This window comes from Bombina bombina, chromosome 4, assembly GCF_027579735.1.
Source record: "Bombina bombina isolate aBomBom1 chromosome 4, aBomBom1.pri, whole genome shotgun sequence".
NCBI lineage: Eukaryota > Metazoa > Chordata > Amphibia > Anura > Bombinatoridae > Bombina > Bombina bombina.
This window is the reverse complement of record NC_069502.1, coordinates 337,915,614-337,939,755: the sequence shown is the minus strand read 5'-3', so window position 1 is coordinate 337,939,755 and position 24,142 is coordinate 337,915,614. Positions and strand designations below refer to the sequence as shown.

The 24,142-nt window shown below is 36.9% G+C and overlaps 1 protein-coding gene across 1 annotated transcript in view; it reads left to right on the top strand.

The window, feature by feature from the left end:
• Positions 1–24,142, top strand: part of VEPH1 (ventricular zone expressed PH domain containing 1) — a 971,752-nt gene that overhangs the window by 388,966 nt on the left and 558,644 nt on the right. Inside the window, exon 6 of the mRNA XM_053711791.1 lies at positions 15,076–15,293. Within this exon, the coding sequence (XP_053567766.1) occupies positions 15,076–15,293 (218 nt within the window). The remainder of the gene's footprint in view (positions 1–15,075; positions 15,294–24,142) is intronic.

Here is a 24,142-nt window from a genome sequence, read left to right as displayed (position 1 = left end):
AATCAAGATAGATTGAAATATTAGAACATACAGAATCCATGCTAGAGACAATAGGACGACCCGGAGGGGCCTGTAGATTTTTATGAACCTTAGGTAAGGTATATAAGACAGGTGTTTGTGCATATTCACGAGATAGGAACATAATTTCCTTTTTACCAATGATGCCATTTTTAAAGGCAAACAAAACCTTTTTGTTAATTTCCTTTTCAATGTTAAAAATAGGATTATATGGTAAGCATTGGTAAACCTCGTTATCAGATAATTGGGACTTGATTTCTTTCACATAATAATCTTTATCAAGAAGAACTGTTGCTCCGCCCTTGTCTGCAGATTTCAAAACAACATTTTTGTTCATTTGTAAAGATTTTAAAGCTTTTATAGACCCATTATCTAAATGACACTTATTATGACCATATGAATCTACATGTTTGTTAGCCTTTATCTTTTTTTGTACCTTATGTTGTAAATTTTTAACATCATCTAATACCAACTTAGAAAAAATATCAATACTATGATCATAATTTGATGGCATGTATTTGCTTTTAACCTTAAGACCCAGATTTTTAAGGTGTAACTCACTCAAATTTACTGCACAATTATCAGGTTTATCAATATAACAATCGTTGGAAAACATAGATCTCAATTTAAGTTATCTAAAGAATTTAAATAGATCTTTCTCTATCTCAAAAAAAAATCACATTTAGAGAAAGGGCAAAAGGAAAGTCCACGTTGTAATAGTGACGATTCAGTCTCTGTAATATGTACCTGTGATAAATTTAAAACTAGTGATTCACCCTTGTTCCCCGTCTGTTCGGGTTGCTCCTGCGTGGTGCCGTGCCTGTGTCTCCGACCCCCACATCTGACCTTGTGTCTGTCTCTGAGTCCCCCGTTGAGGACCCCAGATCTTGACTCGTATTAGGTGTTCCGCCATAACTGCGTCTGTTGTACCTCCGTCTCCGATAACCGGAAGTTCCTCTGACGTCATTTCCGGTCTGTTCCGATCTCCAGCGATACACTGTCCCCAGTGAATAATCCTCCTCATCGCGAAGGAATTTGGTACGTTTGCGTGCTTCCAGCATGGAGTGGAGTTCAGTCACAGCCTTATTTGTCGTCTCCATCAGTTTATTTAAATCATCTGTCTTCAGACTTGCCTTTAACTCCGTCTCCAGCTTTAACAATTCAGACTGCTGTATATTGATCTCTTTTTGTAGACAATCCACAGTTAAGACCATCAGGTCAAATGAACATTTGTTCAAGATATATTCAAATTTCTCACAGTATTCTGTATTGTTAAGCATAAGAGTTGGTCTCACATTCATCCTTAAGCCGCGGGGAATGCGTCCCACTCTGTGATATTCGGCTAATGTAGTAGAGTGTAATTCCCAGGCAAGTTTCTTTCTAGACACTTTATCAAACTGTTTGGTGGAAACTTCCACAGGCGGAATTTTCAAAAAGTCTCTGGAACCACGGGCAAGGGTGGTGATCCGTGCAGCCTCCATCTCAGTGTAGGCAAACATCTTTGAATTAATATCTCCATAATTAGTAACTATATCAGTCACTGTATCCATAGTATCAAAGTGCAAATTACCAGTGTGGTAAAAATATAAACACAGTCCAAGTAGTACAGCACAGATAATTCTACAAAAGGTCTTAAAATATGATCAAGATAGATTGAAATATTAGAACATACAGAATCCATGCTAGAGACAATAGGACGACCCGGAGGGGCCTGTAGATTTTTATGAACCTTAGGTAAGGTATATAAGACAGGTGTTTGTGCATTTTCACGAGATAGGAACATTATTTCCTTTTTACCAATGATGCCATTTTTAAAGGCAAACAAAACCTTTTTGTTAATTTCCTTTTCAATGTTAAAAATAGGATTATATGGTAAGCATTGGTAAACCTCGTTATCAGATAATTGGGACTTGATTTCTTTCACATAATAATCTTTATCAAGAAGAACTGTTGCTCCGCCCTTGTCTGCAGATTTCAAAACAACATTTTTGTTCATTTGTAAAGATTTTAAAGCTTTTATAGACCCATTATCTAAATGACACTTATTATGACCATATGAATCTACATGTTTGTTAGCCTTTATCTTTTTTTGTACCTTATGTTGTAAATTTTTAACATCATCTAATACCAACTTAGAAAAAATATCAATACTATGATCATAATTTGATGGCATGTATTTGCTTTTAACCTTAAGACCCAGATTTTTAAGGTGTAACTCACTCAAATTTACTGCACAATTATCAGGTTTATCAATATAACAATCGTTGGAAAACATAGATCTCAATTTAAGTGATCTAAAGAATTTAAATAGATCTTTCTCTATCTCAAAAAAAAATCACATTTAGAGAAAGGGCAAAAGGAAAGTCCACGTTGTAATAGTGACGATTCAGTCTCTGTAATATGTACCTGTGATAAATTTAAAACTAGTGATTCACCCTTGTTCCCCGTCTGTTCCGGTTGCTCCTGCGTGGTGCCGTGCCTGTGTCTCCGACCCCCACATCTGACCTTGTGTCTGTCTCTGAGTCCCCCGTTGAGGACCCCAGATCTTGACTCGTATTAGGTGTTCCGCCATAACTGCGTCTGTTGTACCTCCGTCTCCGATAACCGGAAGTTCCTCTGACGTCATTTCCGGTCTGTTCCGATCTCCAGCGATACACTGTCCCCAGTGAATAATCCTCCTCATCGCGAAGGAATTTGGTACGTTTGCGTGCTTCCAGCATGGAGTGGAGTTCAGTCACAGCCTTATTTGTCGTCTCCATCAGTTTATTTAAATCATCTGTCTTCAGACTTGCCTTTAACTCCGTCTCCAGCTTTAACAATTCAGACTGCTGTATATTGATCTCTTTTTGTAGACAATCCACAGTTAAGACCATCAGGTCAAATGAACATTTGTTCAAGATATATTCAAATTTCTCACAGTATTCTGTATTGTTAAGCATAAGAGTTGGTCTCACATTCATCCTTAAGCCGCGGGGAATGCGTCCCACTCTGTGATATTCGGCTAATGTAGTAGAGTGTAATTCCCAGGCAAGTTTCTTTCTAGACACTTTATCAAACTGTTTGGTGGAAACTTCCACAGGCGGAATTTTCAAAAAGTCTCTGGAACCACGGGCAAGGGTGGTGATCCGTGCAGCCTCCATCTCAGTGTAGGCAAACATCTTTGAATTAATATCTCCATAATTAGTAACTATATCAGTCACTGTATCCATAGTATCAAAGTGCAAATTACCAGTGTGGTAAAAATATAAACACAGTCCAAGTAGTACAGCACAGAGATAAGTGGGTGGTGCAGGCTGTAGGGGTACCACACAAAAACCCCTAAACTTGTAACACAGTCCAAAGAAAACAGCAGCACTCACCACTTTATGCAAAAGGTTCCATTTTTATTTGGATATTCAAAGAAGAAAAAGTAGTAAGAAGTGAATACAGCGCCAACAAGAGGCCAAGGGATAAATATACTCACAGAGAGATAAAAGAAGATTATTTAATGAACCATGTTAAAAAAGCATCAGTAATAAAAGACTATATATAAAAAATGTAAAAAGCACATATAAATAAAATTACAAATACAGGAATATCTTACAGAAGCGGCTCAAAGGGCCAAAGCTGATAATTACAATAAAAACAGAGGTAATAACAGGTGATCAGTGTGAGTGGTACACCAGAATAAGAGTGTATACTAATAAAACAGAATTAGCCTAAGTACAACTGTAGCAAGTGCATCATGCAAAAAAATAATAAACAATAATACAAACAATAGTGTTCAAAATTAGTGTTACAAAAATAGTGTTCCAAAAAATAGAAAAATGCACTGCAGTGCAAAAAAAGGGGGGTAGCAAAATAATTGTATAGATACAATCAAATAGTGAGTGAGTGCAAATGGATATAAAAATGCTAGCTACTTAATCCAGTGAGGTTAAGATATAATTAAATAAAATACACAATATGCAATAACATAAAAAATAAAATACACAATATGCAATAACATAAAAAATAAAAAATAAAATAAAAAAATATAAAATATAATCCAAAAAAGTGTTCAAAAAGTTGATCAACAAATGTTAGTGAAGAACAAAAATAAGTCAATCAAAACTAAAAAATGGGTGATGAAAAGCAAGGTGAAAGTGAGGAAATTGATTCCTTCCAATGTTAGTTACTTTAACAGATCCAAATTCCTGAGTGTGGTTGCTGAAGTAGCTGATTGGATCCTAGCACCTGTCAGCTGCTCCTATGGTATCCTAAAAAGTGTCCCTGTAAAAAAAGAAATTCACAACATAGTGTATCCAATATGAGAATGAAGTAAAGATTAAAGTAATGCTTACCAATATGTCAACGCGTTTCTGCCCTCAAAAAAGGGCCTTTCTCAAGTGCTAGTCTTGAGAAAGGCCCTTTTTTGAGGGCAGAAACGCGTTGACATATTGGTAAGCATTACTTTAATCTTTACTTCATTCTCATATTGGATACACTATGTTGTGAATTTCTTTTTTTACAGGGACACTTTTTAGGATACCATAGGAGCAGCTGACAGGTGCTAGGATCCAATCAGCTACTTCAGCAACCACACTCAGGAATTTGGATCTGTTAAAGTAACTAACATTGGAAGGAATCAATTTCCTCACTTTCACCTTGCTTTTCATCACCCATTTTTTCCATTTTTTGTTTTGATTGACTTATTTTTGTTCTTCACTAACATTTGTTGATCAACTTTTTGAACACTTTTTTGGATTATATTTTATATTTTATTTTTTATGTTATTGCAAATTGTGTATTTTATTTTTTATGTTATTGCATATTGTGTATTTTATTTAATTATATCTTAACCTCACTGGATTAAGTAGCTAGCATTTTTATATCCATTTGCACTCACTCACTATTTGATTGTATCTATACAATTATTTTGCTACCCCCCTTTTTTGCACTGCAGTGCATTTTTCTATTTTTTGGAACACTATTTTTGTAACACTAATTTTGAACACTATTGTTTGTATTATTGTTTATTATTTTTTTGCATGATGCACTTGCTACAGTTGTACTTAGGCTAATTCTGTTTTATTAGTATACACTCTTATTCTGGTGTACCACTCACACTGATCACCTGTTATTACCTCTGTTTTTATTGTAATTATCAGCTTTGGCCCTTTGAGCCGCTTCTGTAAGATATTCCTGTATTTGTAATTTTATTTATATGTGCTTTTTACATTTTTTATATATAGTCTTTTATTACTGATGCTTTTTTAACATGGTTCATTAAATCATCTTCTTTTATCTCTCTGTGAGTATATTTATCCCTTGGCCTCTTGTTGGCGCTGTATTCACTTCTTACTACTTGTGCATATTTTTTGGAGGTTGGTTAGGATCTCTGGATACAGCTTGGGGATTACCTTAGCGCTTGTACACACACCCTTTTTCACTATTCAAAGAAGAAAAGACAACGTTTCGGACCTCTAGTCCTTAGTCATGTCAATATATAAATGGTTGGCATTATAAGACATACCACAATGGTAACATTGATATCCTTAAATGGCAGATCATAGAACAAATTAAGAGACCCAGGAGAGGAGGTGACCGTGATAAAATACTGGGTACCCGGGAGGCCTTCTGGATTTTAAACTTAGAACCAGGGCCCCCGAGGGAATGAATGTTCAAACAAACCTAATTAATTGTTGGCACTGAAATGGTCAATTCTATATCTAGTCCATACACACTATTACACTTAAGGATAGTCACTATATTCACTGTAAATATATTGTTAATATATGTTATGTGTTCATTTTTCTCACCGATTACACTCTATTTTAGCGTAAAAGAGAGCCTTAGAATTCATTCTATATTTACAGAGGAGGGTATAATTAGGTTGTTCTATTACATCTATATACACATTTCTACTTGAGTTCAAATAAGAGCAGGCTCTTACTGAGGAATTATATAAACTTTTAGAATTGTATATTAGTGAAGTTGTAGTGAAACAGGTTACAGATTTGGTTTAGGTAATTAATCAATATACCCACTCACTACCACCCCATTTTGTTTGGTTAGGGAAACTAGATAATTTACCTCTGTATTCCTGTAGTGCATTTCATACACAGTATAAATAGTACATTTCATTGATATTTCTTGATTGTATACCTATTCTGTGCCTGCACACCCATTATATGGCATTCTAGATAAAGTCTAAACTTGGTGCTGTTCCCTATATGCTGATTGCCATTGGAGATATGTACTTACAATACAGCCCGTTTTTCTGAATGGCCACAACTGTCAGGATGTAAAGGGTTAAACTTGAATGCAAATGTTTTCGTCAGAGATGATTTACCTAATTTAAGGAGGCTGTGTAACCAGAGCAGCACAGTCTATGAGAAAGGTGGTAGCTGAAAGGCGTAAGACCGCTGCTGCTCTGGAACCTTTTGAATGTACTGTATTTGTTTTTATTGACGATTACGGATCTTAATAGTTTAATAAACGCTATGTTTTAATTCTGCTGCCCTGCCGTGCTTTCTTCTTTTTTGGTGAATGTGTTGTCTGCTTTATATTCCCAGGCCCTGTTTACACACCCAGAATAAAACTAAAATTGTGGCAGGATGTGACCTCAAAAGGTCAGGGGTAGAACAGAGAATAAGCATAAAAATGAATACAATCGTAAAACAGAACACTAGAGGGAGCACAACAACTAAAAAAGGACTTAACCCTTTAAGGACCAGGCATTACAGACAAAAAATTCCCCAAAAGACCAGAGCATTTTTAGAATTTTTGCCATCACTACATTTAAGCGTAAATAAAGCCTTTTTTTATATTTACCTATCACAACTATATATATATATATTTAGTAGACAACCCAAACTATTGATCTAGGCCTATTTTGGTATATTTCATGCCACCTTTTCTTCAGCAAATGCGATCAAATAAATTTTTTTTTAAACTTTCTCACAATTTTGTTTCTCACTGAAATGATTTACAAACAGCTTGTGCAATCATGGCACAAATGGTTGTAAATGCTTCTCTGGGATCCCCTTTGTTCAGAAATAGCAGACATATATGGCTTTGGCATTGCTTTTTGGAAATTAGAAGGCTGCTAAATACTGCAGAGCACCACACTTGTATTATGCCCAGCAGTAAAGGGGTTAATTAGGTAGTTTGTAGGGTTAATTTTAGCTTTAGTGTAGAGCTCAGCCTCCCACCCACTGATCCCTCCCTGACTCCCCTCAAACAGCTCTCTTCCCTCTCTCACCTCACAATTGTCACTGCCATCTTAAATACTGGCAGAAAATCTGGCAGTATGAAAATAAAAGCCCTTTTTTTAAAAAATATATTTGCTGTAATGTAACCTCCCTGATAACACCCAAAAAAATCTCTTTAACCCTCCCCCCTCTGCCTATTTGCCGCCATATTAGGTACTGGCAGATGTCTGCCAGTACCCAGTTTGCTGCAAATTTGGCTATTTAAAACAAAAAGACCATTTTTTTCTGTAGTGTAGCTCCCACCCCCTCAATACCCCCCTCCCCCTCCCACATCCCTTTCCGTTAACGGATCCCACATGGGATCCCCTCATTGCCACACTCCCTCCTCCCTCCTTCCCCCTCAATGACGCAGATATATATATTTTTTTTACTCCCTGTAGTGTGGCCGAGCAGTCCCACCCACTCCCGACCTCCTCCTGCCCCCTCCAGTGATGGGCTGCCCACCCGCCTTTCTCCTTACCCTCCCACCAACGATCGGCACCACCGCTGTAGTGGCCCTCTCTGCATCGGTAACTTTGCAAATCTATTTCTGCAGTGCCCCACTCATGGGGCATGCAGAAATAGCACAATCTCGCTGGTTATTAGGGGTTAAATATGTACTTAAGAAAATATGGACATAACAGTGTTATTATGAGTGTAACTGTACTTTTAAATGTATTTTTGATGTGTTTGTGATACTTTTTGTTTCACTGAATAGTTAGAGCTCTGAGGTCGCGCTAACCCGATGCGTTAACTTAAATTGCACTCAAGTGATTGCATTTACTTTCAACTTCTAATAAGAGCGAAAAACCAGAGGCACGCAAACACCTGCGATAAGCCTTGCTCATAACTATTAGCGATCCACTCGTAATCTAGCCCATAGGTTTTATATCTTGGCGGTCAATGCATTGTAGTCACAACATTATTTCAATCACAGCAAACATATCCATGACTCTGTTTGTTGCATTTTTTCTTAGAACTGAAATGAAAAATACAAAATATAAAGTAAATAAAGATAAAGTAATATACTAATGATCTATTTTAGACCAAAGGGGCAAAGGCAGCGTTAAACTGTCTGGTAGGGCATATACAGCAACTTTGTACACTAACTGCCTAACCTGCTTCTACATTTATTGTATTTGACAGGCTCTGATGAACCACCAATTTTAAAAAAGAGTGTGCTCCAAAGCAAACTTCTAAAAAATTAAAATATAGTTTTTATAATAATAATTTAAATATTTATATTTAATCAGATAAATACATATACATTTTACATTAAAAGTATGTTTGCAATAAAATAAGATAAAATAATACAACCACTGGTGATATTTAAAACTTTCAAATGTCCAAAAATAGTTGAGAGAATGTAATGCTCAGCATAGATAAGTAAAAAAATGTCCTTGAGTAAACTGCACAGACGTAGATGGCAAACTGATTATAATACCCAGATTCTCGTTATGTGACACTATTGTCCTAGTCAGATTCCTACGCATTTATCAAAGCAATTTCAATTCTCAATTCTGGTTTTTATACATGTAAGCTCCCCTCCACAGGTATTAAATTTATCTCTAGAGGAATGGCGTCTTCTCTCCCAACACTGCCCGACACTGGTTATGCTCCGTTTGCATGACTGGTCACATGATGGGAGGCAGCCAGTCAGAGAGACAGTGTTGTATCAGATTTTGCTACCTTGTCAGAATTTGCTACCTGTCAGTGTGCATGCTCTGTATTACATAATAACACTCCACATATGTTAAAAAGGAATCTGTGGAATGCGATTATGTAATCAGCAGCATGCACATTGAGAGGTAGCAAATTCTGATAAATCCGCGCATACAGAGTTCAATCACTTGTCATGTTTGAAGATAAAAGCATTTCCTACACACATATTTAAATATAATTTGTATATAGAATCTGTATTGAAATCTGTATTGCAATTATATATTCTCAGTATAGCCGATAAGTGTCCTGCAGACACACACATATATGTATATATATATATATATATATATATATATATATATATATATATATATAAATATACAGGTGACCCTCGGTTTACAACGGTTCAATTTGCACCGTTTCAGAATAACAACCTTTTTTTCAGTCATGTGACTGCTATTGAAAAGCATTGAGAAGCAGTGCATTAATTAAAATAGCCAGTAGGTGGAGCTGTCCGCTTGTGTTGCAGCAAAGATATGCCAAGCAAGCTAAAATGAATCAGTATAACTAGACCTGAGCTATCGAGCAGCTTACAACCATTCCTTCTGGATCGTAACCCCGACGTAAACTGAGGGCTACCTGTATATATATATATATATATATATAGTAAGAAAATATATAATTCCAGATTACAATACGAATTCCATATAAAAATTCTATATAAATATATGTGTGTAGGACACGCTTTTATCTTCGACCATGACAGTTGATTGAACTGCCCATGCGTGCATTTATTTCCAGCAGGAAAATCTGACAGGACAATTTCTGCTGATTACATAATTGCATTCCACACATTCCTTTTTAACATACAGTATGTGAAGTGTGATTATGTAATATAGAGCATGTGCACTGTTCTGATGGAACACCGGTAATGCTCTGTGCGCATGAGTGGTCACGTGACGGGAGGCAGCCAGTCGATTTTGCAACCTTGTCAGAATTTGCTACCTCTGAGTGTGCTTGCTCTGAATTATGGAATCGCACTCCACATATGTTAAAAAGGAATGTGTGGAATGTGATTATGTAATCAGCAGCATGCGCACTGAGAGTTAGCGAATTCTGACAAGGAAGTTGTCCTGTCGGATTTTGCTCAGGCTAGGACATGTGCAGTTGAAATTGAATGTGATACTAATAAAACAAATACAAATTACATATAAAAATTGTATATATATATATATATATATATATATATATATATATATGTCTGTGTGTGTGTGTATATATATATATATATATATAATCAATACAAATACTTGCATAGGAAATTAGCACATCTAGGCAAGATTCCCCGCTTACTTTTCCCCAGAAATACTCCATAAACAATGTTACCAATGCACAAGAGAATTCTGGGTAAGATATGCAAATTCTCAGTTTTTTTTCTTCAAATACTGTTTTAACACAGTGATCCTTTTAACAGGATTATTGCAGCAATACAGAAATCACTCACTAGACAGCCTGTTTCGTTCTTTTTAGAACTCGTCAGTAGGAGATAGATTTCTTGTTGCTGCATTGGTAAAGCTACTTTCAGGGTTAAATCAAAATTCATTAAAATTATGGTGGAGATAAAAAACTGAGATTAAAATCCTCCATGTCTCAAAATTAAATCAATACAAATATTTGCATAGGAAATTAGCACATCTAGGCAAGATTCCCTGCTTACTTTTCCCCAGAAATACTCCATATACAATGTTACCAATGCACAAGAGAATTCTGGGTAAGATATGCAAATCAGATATGCAAATTCTCAGTTTTCTTGCTTCAAATACAGTTTTAACACAGCGATCCTTTTAACAGGATTATTGCAGTAATACAGAAATCACTCACTAGACAGCCTGTTTCGTTCTTTTTAGAACTCGTCAGTAGGAGAGATAGATTTCTTGTTGCTGCATTGGTAAAGCTACTTTCAGGGTTAAATCAAAATTAATTAAAATTATGGTGGAGATAAAAAACTGAGATTAAAATCCTCCATATCTCAAAATTAAATCAATACAAATATTTGCATAGGAAATTTGCACATCTAGGCAAGATTCCCCGCTTACTTTTCCCAGAAATACTCCATTTACAATGTTACCAATGCACAAGAGAATTCTGGGTAAGATATGCAAATAAGATATGCAAATTCTCAGTATTTTTGCTTCAAATACTGTTTTAACACAGCGATCCTTTTAACAGGATTATTGCAGTAATACAGAAGTCACTCACTAGACAGCCTGTTTCGTTCTTTTTAGAACTCGTCAGTAGGAGATAGATTTCTGGTTACTGCATTGGTAAAGCTACTTTCAGGGTTAAATCAAAATTCATTAAAATTATGGTGGAGATAAAAAAACTGAGATTAAAATCCTCCATGTCTCAAAATTAAATCAATACAAATATTTGCATAGGAAATTAGCACATCTAGGCAAGATTCCCCACTGACTTTTCCCCAGAAATACTCCATATACAATGTTACCAATGCACAAGAGAATACTGGGTAAGATATGCAAATCAGATATGCAAATTCTTGCCTAGGTGTGCTAATTTCCTGTGCAAATATTTGTATTGATTTAATTTTGGGACATGGAGGATTTTAATCTCAGTTTTTTATCTCCACCATAATTTAATGATCATATCTGATCTAGCTGATTGCTGCCCACGGTCGCTGCTTCTAAACTTCCGCTTTAGCCAGACCTGAAGTGGAGTGGATCAGAAGCAGCATTCGCTGCTTCATAAATTAACCCCACAGTCTCTCTTTCTTCATTCTTGCTGCTACACATTCCTACCATTTATCAGACACTCACACTGTTTAAATAAAAAAGGAAAAAGGTATTTTCAGTTAATAAAAAGGTTTTTTATATGAGTAAATATCCATAATTGTTTATGTCCTGTCTGTTGATCTTGTTATGACTAATTTATATTAGAAGTGGTGGAATGGTCATTTCTGGTCTCCACTATGCAACCACCACAAGCTCTAATAAGAATACTTTGGGGCCGATTTAACAAGCTGTCAATCTGCCCCAAAGCAGCTATTTCAGGCTCACCAGAAACAGCAGTTAAGAAGCCGCAGTCTTAAGACCGCTGCTCCTTGATTCGTACACCTCCTCTGAGACTACGGACATCGATCCGCCCGATCGTATACAATCGGGTTGATTGAAACTCCTTGCTAGCAGCCGATTGGCTGTGAATCTGCAGGGGGCAGCATTGACTGCTTGTGCAATGTTAAATGCCGACATCGTATGTTAAATGGACAGACACTTGATAAATTTACCCCTTTATCTCCATTTCACTAAAGAAAATCAAGGTGTGATTTCTAACTAGACACAGTGTAGTGGCCTCTTTTAAAGGACTATGAAACCAAATTTTTTTTTATGATTGAGATAGAGCATCTCATTTTAAACAACTTTATAATTTACATTCATTATCAAATTTGCTTTGTTCTCTTCTTATTGTTTGTTGAATGATCAGCAATGCACTACTGTGAGTTAGCTGAACACATCAGGGACGCGATCCGATAAAGATCGTAGTTTGCGGCGCAAGCGAGGGAACCCCCGCCGCCCACAGTTTCAGCTCGCATCTCGAGCTATCCTATATACGGCGCCTTCAGAGGCTAAAGTGCCGTAAGTCTGACAAACCAGCCAGTTGGATTTAACTTGAATCTGATTGGCTGATTCAATCAGCCAATCAGATTTTTCTACCTTAATTCTGATTGGCTGATAGAATCCTATCAGCCAATCGGAATTTGACGGACGCCATCTTGGATGACATCATTTAAAGATACCTCATTCCTCGTTTAGTCTTCGTGCCGGATTGATGCTCCGCGTCGAAGGAGCGAAGAAAGAAGATTGAAGATGCCGCTTTGCTTGAAGACATCGCCGGATGGAAGAAGAGTTCTACCCAGCTGGGTGAAGACAAGGTAGGGAGATCTTCAGGGGGGTAGTGTTAGGTTCTTTTAAGGGGGGTTTGGGTGGTGGTTAGAATAGGGGTATGTGGGTGGTGGGTTGTAATGTTGGGGGGTGGTATTGTGTTTTTTCTTTACAGGCAAAAGAGCTGTTTTCTTTGGGGCATGCCCCGCAAAAGGCCCTTTTAAGGGCTGGTAAGGTAAAAGAGCTTTGAACTTTTTTAATTTAGAATAGGGCAGGGAAATTTTTTTATTTTGGGGGGCTTTATTATTTTATTAGGGGGCTTAGAATAGGTGTAATTAGCTTAAAAATCTTGTAATATTTTTTTATTTTTTGTAATTTAGTGTTTGTTTTTTTTGTAATTTAGTTTAGATTATTTTATTGTATTTTAGTTTAGATATTTGTAGTTTATTTAATTTATTGATAGTGTAGGTGTATTTGTAACTTAGGTTAGGATTTATTTTACAGGTAAATTGGTAATTATTTTAACTATTATTAAGTATTAAGTTATTAACTATTTAATAGCTATTGTACCTAGTTAAAATAAATACCAAGTTACCTGTAAAATAAATATAAACCCTAAAATAGCCACAATATAATAATTTATAATTAGGGTTAATATAGTTAATATAAATAATATAATAACTATATTAACTATATTAACCCTAATATAATTAGGGTTAATATAGTTAATATAGCTGGCGGCGGTGTAGGGGGATTAAATTAGGGGTTAATATTTTTAAAATAGATGGCGGTGGTGTAAGGGGCTCACTTTAGGGGGTAGGTAAGGTAGATGGCGCTGGGGTAGGGGCGCACTTTAGGGGGTAGGTAAGGTAGATGGCGGCGGGTGGGGGCTCAGTTTAGGGGTAGGTAAGGTAGATTGTGGCGGTGTAAGGGACTCACATTAGGGGGTATGTAATGTAGCTTGCGACGGTGTAGGGGGTTCACATTAGGGGGTTATACTTTTAATATATGTGGCGGCGGGGTCCGTGTGCGGCGGTTTTAGGGGTTAAATACTTTATTAGGGATTGCGGCGTGGGATCGTGGTTGACAGGTAGATAGACATTGCGCATGCGTTAGGTGTTAGGTTTATTTTGCAGCTAGTTTAGGGAGTTACAGGGCTCCAATAGACAGCGTAAGGCTTACTACGGCTGCATTTTGTGGCGAGGTGAAAATGGAGTAAGATTTCTCCATTTTCGCCACGTAAGTCCTTACGCTGTATATTGGATACCAAACTGCGCTGGTTTGGTATACCTGCCTACGGCCCAAAAAACTACGAGCGAAGGCAGAAATATACGAGCGTAACTTCTAGGTTACGCCATATATAGGATACCAAACCAGTGCAAATTTTGGCGTCGCCGGCTTTTGCGGGCGACGCTGCATATCGGATCGGGCCCCAGGTCAGACAATGAAAAGAGGCATATATGAACAGTCACCGATAGTAACTAACTCCCAGTAATGCATTTCTTATGCTGAGAATACCTAGGTATTCTTTTCACCAAATGATACCAAGAGAAAGAAGCAAATTAGATAATAGAAGTCAATACTCTATCAGAATAAAAAAAGTTGAATTTTGGGTTTTATGTCCCTTTAATCATACCCTTTTAAGAAAATACAGTTTTACTACTGATTTTACTTTTTCACAGTAGTGTTAAGATTACATATTAACATATAACTATTAATATCTGTTAAAAAACAATAACACATTAACATGGAACATAGCAACACAAAGAGGAGACATCCTTAAAGTGCCAGTAAACCTAAAAAATAACGTTATATAATTCAGCACATAGTGCAGAATTATATAACATTATATAACATTATATAACATTATATAATATCGGGTGATTTTTATAAAAAGAAGAGGGTTTTCCAGACCAACCCTCTGTGCTCTACTGAGCGGGTCTGGTTTTCCCTCAGACAGCAGGAGCGAGCTGCATTGAATGTAATGGCGCAGTCGGGCCAGGCTGTGACTAGACAACTGGCCCGATGCGCTCTGAGGGAAAACCAGACCCGCTCACTAGAGCACAGAGGGCGGGTCTGGAAAACCCTCTTCTTTTTATAAAAAAATCACCCAATATATTATGTAATAAAAAAATAGCACTAATATAATACTATGTGCAGAATTATATAACATTACTTTTTAGGTTTACTGGCCCTTTAAACAGATTTGAGAATTTTTATATGTTTGTAATTAAGTTCCTTTAACAGTATACACTTTTAAATTGTCAAATATAATTTTATTTCAGGGACTGGCCAGAGTATGTTTAACGTATTTGGTGAACCAGTTGAATAACATTGAGCATTCATATCATCATATTCTGCTAATGGAAATTAAGAATATTACTGGCACCTTTAATGCTATTCTAGGGAATCATACCAGAGATATCTACAGGATGAGCAACAGCTTCACATCAATTGCAATGATTCTGAGTCAATATCTTGGAAATGAAACTTCACCTGTAAGGTAAGAGATAAGTTATCAAAAAAAAAAATATTGTAGTATAATGGACAGCCAGATGTTAGGGCCCAGGTGCAAGGTTCAGCAATCCTACAATAAAGCACAAAATGGACCCGTCAGGAGTAGCTCTGTCTCTCCTGTTAGTCCTTTTTTAATTTGCTTGCTTTTGTGGATAATAGTTATGTACTATTAATTTAAGACTTAGTATCACATCGTCTGGTCCTTATAAGAAATATAAGTAAAATTAAATCAGCCCTCGGATTGTAAGGGCTTAGTTTACTGCTAATAATTTATGGACTGAGGATAGCTGAATACTACGGTTTATTACTTATGCTAGTGCTCATTGTGATTGTGCTATCCACTGAGTGTTTTTAATTTTTAGCCTTGCTACTGAATGTGTGCATGTTCCTAGTTGCCAACAATAAAATTTAAATGTATGAATGAAATGGAACATTTTTTAACATTTATATAATCTCTGTCACTGCAGGGTTTTTTGGTATTATACCATTGTGGCAACTGGTTCTTTCTTTAAACTGGATTGTATCCTCTGTTACAATTAGTTTAACTAGTTGTTATATGACACCTACATTATACTTATTACCCCTAATCTGCTGCCCCCGACACCGTCGCCACCTACATTACAGTTATTAACCCCTAATCTGCGGCCCCCGATGCCGCCGCCACCTACATTACAGTTATTAACCTCTAATCTGCCGCCCCCAACATCGCTGCCACCTACCTACACTTATTAACCCCTAATCTGCCGCCCTCAACATCGCCGCCACTATACTAAAGTTATTAACCCCTAAACCTAACCCTAAATCTAATCCTAACCCTAACACCACTAACTTTATCATAATTAAAATAAATATAAATAAAAATTACAATTAATATCTAAATAATTCCTATTTAAAACTAAATACTTACCTGTTAAATAAACCCTAAGCTAGCTACAATATAACTAATAGTTACGTTGTAGCTATCTTAGGTTTTATTTTTATTTCACAGCTAAGTTTGTATTTATTTTTACTAGGTAGACTAGTTAGTAAATAGTTATTAACTATTTACTAACTACCTAGTTAAAATAAATACAAATTTACCTGTAAAATAAAACCTAACCTGTCTTACCCTAACACCTAACATTACACTACAATTAAATCAATTACATTAATTAAATACAAATAACTAAATTACAAAAAATAATAAACACTAAATTACACAAAATAAAAAAGAAATTATCAAATATTTAAACTAATTACACCTAATCTAATAGCCCTATCAAAATAAAAAGCCCCCCCAAAATAAAAAAACCCTAGCCTAAACTAAACTGCCAATAGCCCTTAAAAGGGCCTTTTGCGGGGCAGTGCCCCAAAGAAATCACCAAGATGGCATCCCTTGAATTCTGATTGGCTGATAGAATTCTATCAGCCAATCGGAATTAAAGTTGAAAAAATCCTATTGGCTGATGCAATCAGCCAATAGGATTGAGCTTCAATCCTATTGGCTAATCCAATAAACCAATGGGATTGAGCTTGATCCTATTGGCTGATTGGATCAGCCAATAGGATTTTTTCAACTTTAATTCAGATTGGCTGATAGAATTTTTTTAAGCCAATCGAAATTCAAGGGACGCCATCTTGGATGACGTCCGTTAAAGGAACCTTCATTCTTCAGTAGCCGTCGAAAGAAGAGGATGCTTTGCGCTGGATGTCTTGAAGATGGAGCCGCTCTGCGTCAGAAGGATGAAGATAGAAGATGCCGTCTGAAGACTTCTGCCCGCCTGGAGGACCACTTCTTGCCGCTTGGATGAAGACTTCTCCCTGCTTCGTTGAGGATGGATGTTCGGTCTTCAAAAACTGTAAGTGGATCTTCGGGTGTTAGTTTTTTAAGGGTTTATTGGGTGGGTTTTATTTCTAGCTTAGTGTTTGGGCTGAAAAAGAGCTAAATGCCCTTTTAAGGGCAATGCCCATCTAAATGCCCTTTTCAGGGCAATGGGAGCTTAGTTTTTTTTAGATAGGATTTTATTTGGGGGGTTTGGTTGTGTGGGTGGTGGGTTTTACTGTTGGGGGGTTGTTTGTTGGGGTTTTTTTACAGGTAAAAGAGCTGATTTCTTTGGGGCAATGCCCCGCACAAGGCCCTTTTAAGGGTTATTGGCAGTTTAGTTTAGGCTAGGGTTTTTTTTTTATTTTGGGGGGGCTTTTTTATTTTGATAGGGCTATTAGATTAGGTGTAATTAGTTTAAATATTTGATTATTTCTTTTTTATTTTGTGTAATTTAGTGGGTTTTTTTGTTTTTAATTTAGTTAATTGTATTTAATTAATGTAATTTATTTAATTGTAGTGTAAGGTTAGGTGTTAGTGTAAGACAGGTTAGGTTTTATTTTATAGGTAAGTTTGTATTTATTTTAACTAGGTAGTTAGTAAATAGTTAATAACTATTTACTAACTAGTCTACCTAGTTAAAATAAATACAAACGTACCTGTGAAATAAAAATAAAACCTAAGATAGATACAATGTTGCTATTAGTTATATTGTAGGTAGCTTAGGTTTTATTTTATAGGTAAGTATTTAGTTTTAATTGGGAATTATTTAAGTATTAATTGTATTTTTTATTTAGATTTATTTTAATTATGTTAAAGTTAGTGGGTGTTAGGGTTAGGGTTAGACTTAGGGTTAGGTTTAGGGGTTAATAACTTTAGTATAGTGGCGGCAATTTTGGGGGAGATTAGGGGTTAATAACAGTAATGTAGGTTGCGGCGATGTTAGGGACAGCAGATTAGGGGTTAATAATATTTAACTAGTGTTTGTGATGCGGGAGTATGGCAGTTTAGGGGTTAATATGTTTATTATAGTGGTGATGATGTCGGGAGCGGCAGATTAGGGGTTAATCATTTTATTTTACTGTTTGCGATGCGGGAGGGCCTCGGTTTAGGGGTTAATAGGTAGTTTATGGGTGTTAATGTACTTTTTAGTACTTTAGTTATGAGTTTTATGTTACGGCTTTGTAACATAAAAGCCATAACTACTGACTTTCAGTTTACGGTACAAATCTTGTAGTTATGGGCTGTACCACTAACTTTTTGACAGGCAAACTCGTAATACCGGTGCTATGGAAGTCCCATTGAATAAGGACTTTTTGAAAGCTGCAGTAGTTACGTTGTGTTACAGATAAAAAAGTGTGCGGTACAGATATACCTACAAGACTCGTAATACCAGCGGTAGTGAAAAAGCAGCGCTATGAAGCTTTTTCACTCATAACGCAAAACTTGTAAACTAGCCGAAAGTTTACTAAATAGTTTGCACTAACAAGGGACCATCTTGTTTTTATGTTTGTTAATTACGAAAGTGTACATTCATTTTTAACTAGATATTATCTGGACATAAGCTCATTTTTTTAGGTTTTAATAATCTGAGTCATAAGAGAAGTAAAGTAAAGTTAGTTAAAGGCACATTAAACAGTTTGTGACTGTAATATCAATGATTTATTTTGCCCCTTTTTCTTTTTTGATTTAATTTTGCAAATTGGGGGGGTTTACAATTTCTGATAAAACTGGAAATGCAGACTACAGATGTAACTGCTATTTCTATAGTCATTGGTTGAAAAAACATTCAATATTTATCACATTGTAACTGACTGATTCAAACAGATCCTCTTCTAATGCACTGGAAAACCAAAGAAAAGAAATGAAAGCTACAAAATACCATGCGTTTTGCACAGCAAACCCTTAAAGAGAGTGATAGAAATGACTGACATTCGCCTAGATTTAGTTTTGTCGGTAAAGACCTGCGTAGCTAACGCTGCTTTTTTTCCAGCGCACCCTTAAGACAACGCTGGTATTTAGAGTTGTCTGAAGGGCTGCGTTAGGCTCCAAAAAGGGAGCGTAGAGCATAATTTACCGCCACTTCAACCCTCAATACCAGCGTTGCTTACGGTAGCGGCTAGCTGGAAAAACGTGCTCGTACACGATTCTTCGATAGGAAACAATGGGGCAGTTTGGGCAGAAAAAAACCTAACACCTGCAAAAAAGCAGCGTTAAGCTCCCAACGCAGCCCCATTGTTTCCTATGGGGAAACAGTTTCTAAGTCTGCACCTAACACCCTAACATGTACCCCGAGTCTAAACACCCCTAACCTTACACTTATTAACCCATAATCTGCCGCCACCGACATCGCCGACACCTGCATTATATTATTAACCCCTAATTTGCCGCTCCGTACTCCGCCGCAACCTACGTTATACCTATGTACCCCTAATCTGCTGCCCCTAACATCGCCGACACCTACATAATATTTATTAACCCCTAATCTGCCCCCCTCAACGTCGCCGCTACCTACCTACACTTATTAACCCCTAATCTGCAGACCGGACCTCGCTGCCACTATAATAAATGTATTAACCCCTAAACCGCCGCACTCCCGCCTCACAAACCCTATAATAAACAGTATTAACCCCTAATCTGCCCTCCCTAACATCGCCGCCTCCTAACTTCAAGTATTAACCCCTAGTCTGCCGACCGGACCTCGCCGCTGCTATAATAAATGTATTAACCCCTAAAGCTAAGTCTAACCCTAACCCTAACAGCCCCCTAAATTAAATATAATTTTAATCTAACAAAATAAATTAAATATATTAAATATTATTAACTAAAGTATTCCTATTTAAAACTAAATACTTACCTGTAAAATAAACCCTAATATAGCTACAATATAATGAATAATTATATTGTAGCTATTTTAGGATTTATATTTATTTTACAGGCAACTTTGTATTTATTTTAACTAGGTACAATAGCTATTAAATAGTTATTTACTATTTAATAGCTACCTAGTTAAAATAATTACCAAATTACCTGTAAAATAAATCCTAACCTAAGTTACAATTAAACCTAACACTACACTATCAATAAATAAATTAAATAAATTAACTACAAGTACCTACAATTACCTACAATTAAATAAACTAAACTAAATTACAAAAAAACAAACACTAAATTACAAAAAATAAAAAAAGATTACAAGAATTTTAAGCAAATTACACCTACTCTAAGCCCCCTAATAAAATAACAAAGCCCCCCAAAATAAAAAATTTTCCCTACACTAATCTAAATTTAAAAAGTTAACAGCTCTATTTCCTTACCAGCCCTTAAAAAGGCTTTTTGCGGGGCATGCCCCAAAGAAATCAGCTCTTTTGCCTGTAAAAAAAACACAATACCACCCCCCAACATTACAACCCACCACCCACATACCCCTACTCTAACCCAAACCCCCCTTAAATAAACCTAACACTACCCCCCTGAAGATCTCCCTACCTTGAGTCGTGTTCACCCAGCCGGGCATGGATGGACCAAAAGAGGACATCCGGAGCGGCAGAAGTCTTCATCCTATCCGGGCAGAAGAGGACATCCGGACCGGCAGACATCTTCATCCAAGCGGCATCTTCTATCTTCATTCATCCGGAGCGGAGCCATCTTCTTCCAGCCAATGCGGATCCATCCTTCTTCCCTAACGCCTACTCGCCGAATGAAGGTTCCTTTAAATGACGTCATCCAAGATGGCGTCCCTCGAATTTCAATTGGCTGATAGGATTCTATCAGCCAATCGGAATTAAGGTAGGAAAAATCTGATTGGCTGATTAAATCAGCCAATCAGATTCAAGTTCAATCGAATTGGCTGATCCAATCAACCAATCAGATTGAGCTTGCATTCTATATGCTGATCGGAACAGCCAATAGAATGTGAGCTCAATCTGATTGGCTGATTGGATCAGCCAATCGGATTGAACATGAATCTGATTGGCTGATTCAATCAGCCAATCAGATTTTTCCTACCTTAATTCCGATTGGCTGATAGAATCCTATCAGCCAATCGGAATTCGAGGGACGCCATCTTGCATGACGTCACTTAAAGGAACCTTAATTCGTTGTCTAGTCGTCGTGCAGGAAGGATGTTCCGCGCGGAGGTCTTGAAGATGGAGCCGCTCCTCGTCGGATGGATGAAGATAGAAGATGCCGATTGGATGAAGATGTCTGCCGGTCCGGATGTCCTCTTCTGCCCGGATAGGATGAAGGCTTCTGCCGGTCTGGATGTCCTCTTCTGGTCCATCCAATGAAGACTTCGGCCCGGTTGGGTGAAGACGACTCAAGGTAGGGAGATCTTCAGGGGGGTAGTGTTAGGTTTATTTAAGGGGGGTTTGGGTTAGAGTAGGGGTATGTGTAATGTTGGGGGGTGGTATTGTGTTTTTTTTACAGGCAAAAGAGCTGATTACTTTGGGGCATGCCCCGCAAAAAGCCCTTTTAAGGACTGGTAAGGTAATAGAGCTGTTAACTTTTGTAATTTAGATTAGGGTAGGGAAAGTTTTTTATTTGGGGGGGCTTTGTTATTTTATTAGGGGGCTTAGAGTAGGTGTAATCAGCTTAAAATTGTTGTAATCTTTTTTTATTTTTTGTAATTTAGTGTTTTTTTTTTTTTGTAATTTAGTTTAGTTTATTTTATTGTATGTAATTGTATGTAATTTATTTAATTAATTTATTGATAATGTAGTGTTAGGTTTAATTCTAACTTAGGTTAGGATTTATTTTACAGGTAATTTTGTAATTATTTTAACTAGGTAGCTATTAAATAGTAAATAACTATTTAATAGCTATTGTACCTAGTTAAAATAAATACAAAGTTGCCTGTAAAATAAATATAAATCCTAAAATAGCTACAATATAATTATTCGTTATATTATAGCTATAATAGGGTTTATTTTACAGGTAAGTATTTAGTTTTAAATAGGAATACTTTAGTTAATTAGAGTTAATTTATTTAGTTAGATTAAAATTATATTTAAGTTAGGGGGGTGTTAGGGTTAGGGTTAGACTTAGCTTTAGGGGTTAATACATTTATTAGAGTAGCGGCGAGGTCCGGCGGCAGATTAGGGGTTAATACTTGAAGTTAGGTGGCGGAGATATTAGGGAGGGCAGATTAGGGGTTAATACTATTTATTATAGGGTTTGCGAGGTGGGAGTGCAGCGGTTTAGGGGTTAATACATTTATTGGAGTAGCGGCGAGGTCCGGTCGGCAGATTAGGGGTTAATAAGTGTAGTTAGGTAGCTGCGACGTTGGGGGGGCAGATTAGGGGTTAATAAATATTATGTAGGTGTCGGCGATGTTAGGGGCAGCAGATTAGGGTTTCATAGGGATAATGTAGGTGGCGGCGAAGTGCGGTTGGCAGATTAGGGGTTAAAAAATTTTATTAGAGTGGCGGCGATGTGGGGGGGCCTTGGTTTAGGGGTAAATAGGTAGTTTATGGGTGTTAGTGTACTTTAGAGCACAGTAGTTAAGAGCTTTAAAAACCGGCCTTAGTCCAGAAAGCTCTTAACTACTGACTTTTTTCTGCGGCTGGAGTCTTGTCGGTAGAGGCTCTACCGCTCACTTCAGCCAAGACTCTAAATACCAGCGTTAGGAAGATCCCATTGAAAAGATAGGATACGCAATTGGTGTAAGGGGATCTGCGGTATGGAAAAGTCGCTGCTTGGAAGTGAGTGTTAGACCCTTTCCTGGCTGACTCTAAATACCAGCGGGCGGCCAAAAGCAACGTTAGGACCCCTTAACGCTGCTTTTGACGGCTAACGCAGAACTCTAAATCTAGGCGATTGTTTCTCAGGATTGATTTTACTCTGTTTGACAGACACTAATGTCCACCAGGAATGTGCATTTTAATGTGTCATTCAGCAATTTTTGACTAACCACAAAATAGTGAAAAAAGTGAAAATGTAAAATTGGATTGCTACACAGGAAGGTATGTCATTATATTATAATAGCTATTCAATTTTTAGTATCTGTATCACAAAAGACACACAGTTTGAGCAACAGTGCACTATGACCTAGATTACAAGTGGAGCGCTACTGATAGCTCAGAGTGCACTATCAATATCATTGGACTGCACTAAGATGATTCATGGTAAAACAGAATAACCAGAGAATGTTTAGCGTGGCCGACATCCCTTTAGCGCACCCTATGCTTTAAATAGATTTTGCAAATCTTGCTAAACATCTCTCATTACAAGTTGAAAGTTATGTGTTGTGCTTGTGTGCAACACATAACAGCTTTGATTCTCCTGATGACAATTTACTTTAAACTTGTAATACCAATGAAAACATAGGAGCACTATTGATTTAACTTATGTGCAGTTAGCACTAATATTGTAATCTAGCTTTATGTGTGGATAATGTCAAATGCATGTGATATTTTTAAATCAACATATTAAGTCCTGTACAATTGAAAACAGCCAGTACTATTCTATTGATATGAGAAATCTCAGCCACAGTTAAGATATAATGATTACCACAACTTTCATATAAATCCTATAGACTGTAGACAGAGCAAGGGGCAAATATTTTCAGTGGCAGATTTAAGGAAACTGTGGATCCTGACTTTAACTGTGCATTCAACACACATTGTGCTGCCAAATACCACAAGGCTCTTCAAAACCTAGTTAATATAAACTTGGAGAGTCCTGCTTTTACCACATATATCTAAAAAAAACCTACTGAAACACGCATTCTAATATGTGAGAAATGTCAGGTTTCACTGTAATAGCCAGTCCCCAAGACAGAACACTTTACCCTATGCTAGTTATCCATCTTAAAGGTCCCACATAAGGAGTATCCCCCAGGTTCTGGAACCAACATACAGAACCACATATATGGAAGATCTATCTCTCAACTATAGATAAGCAGTACAAGGCTTATAAGGCCCCAGAAAGTGACATCTTAATTAGCCTACCAGCCTGGAATGCTATGTGGCAGCACCTTGTTGTGGAGTCTTCTTAACCCACTGATGATCATCCAGAGCACTCTAAATAAACCA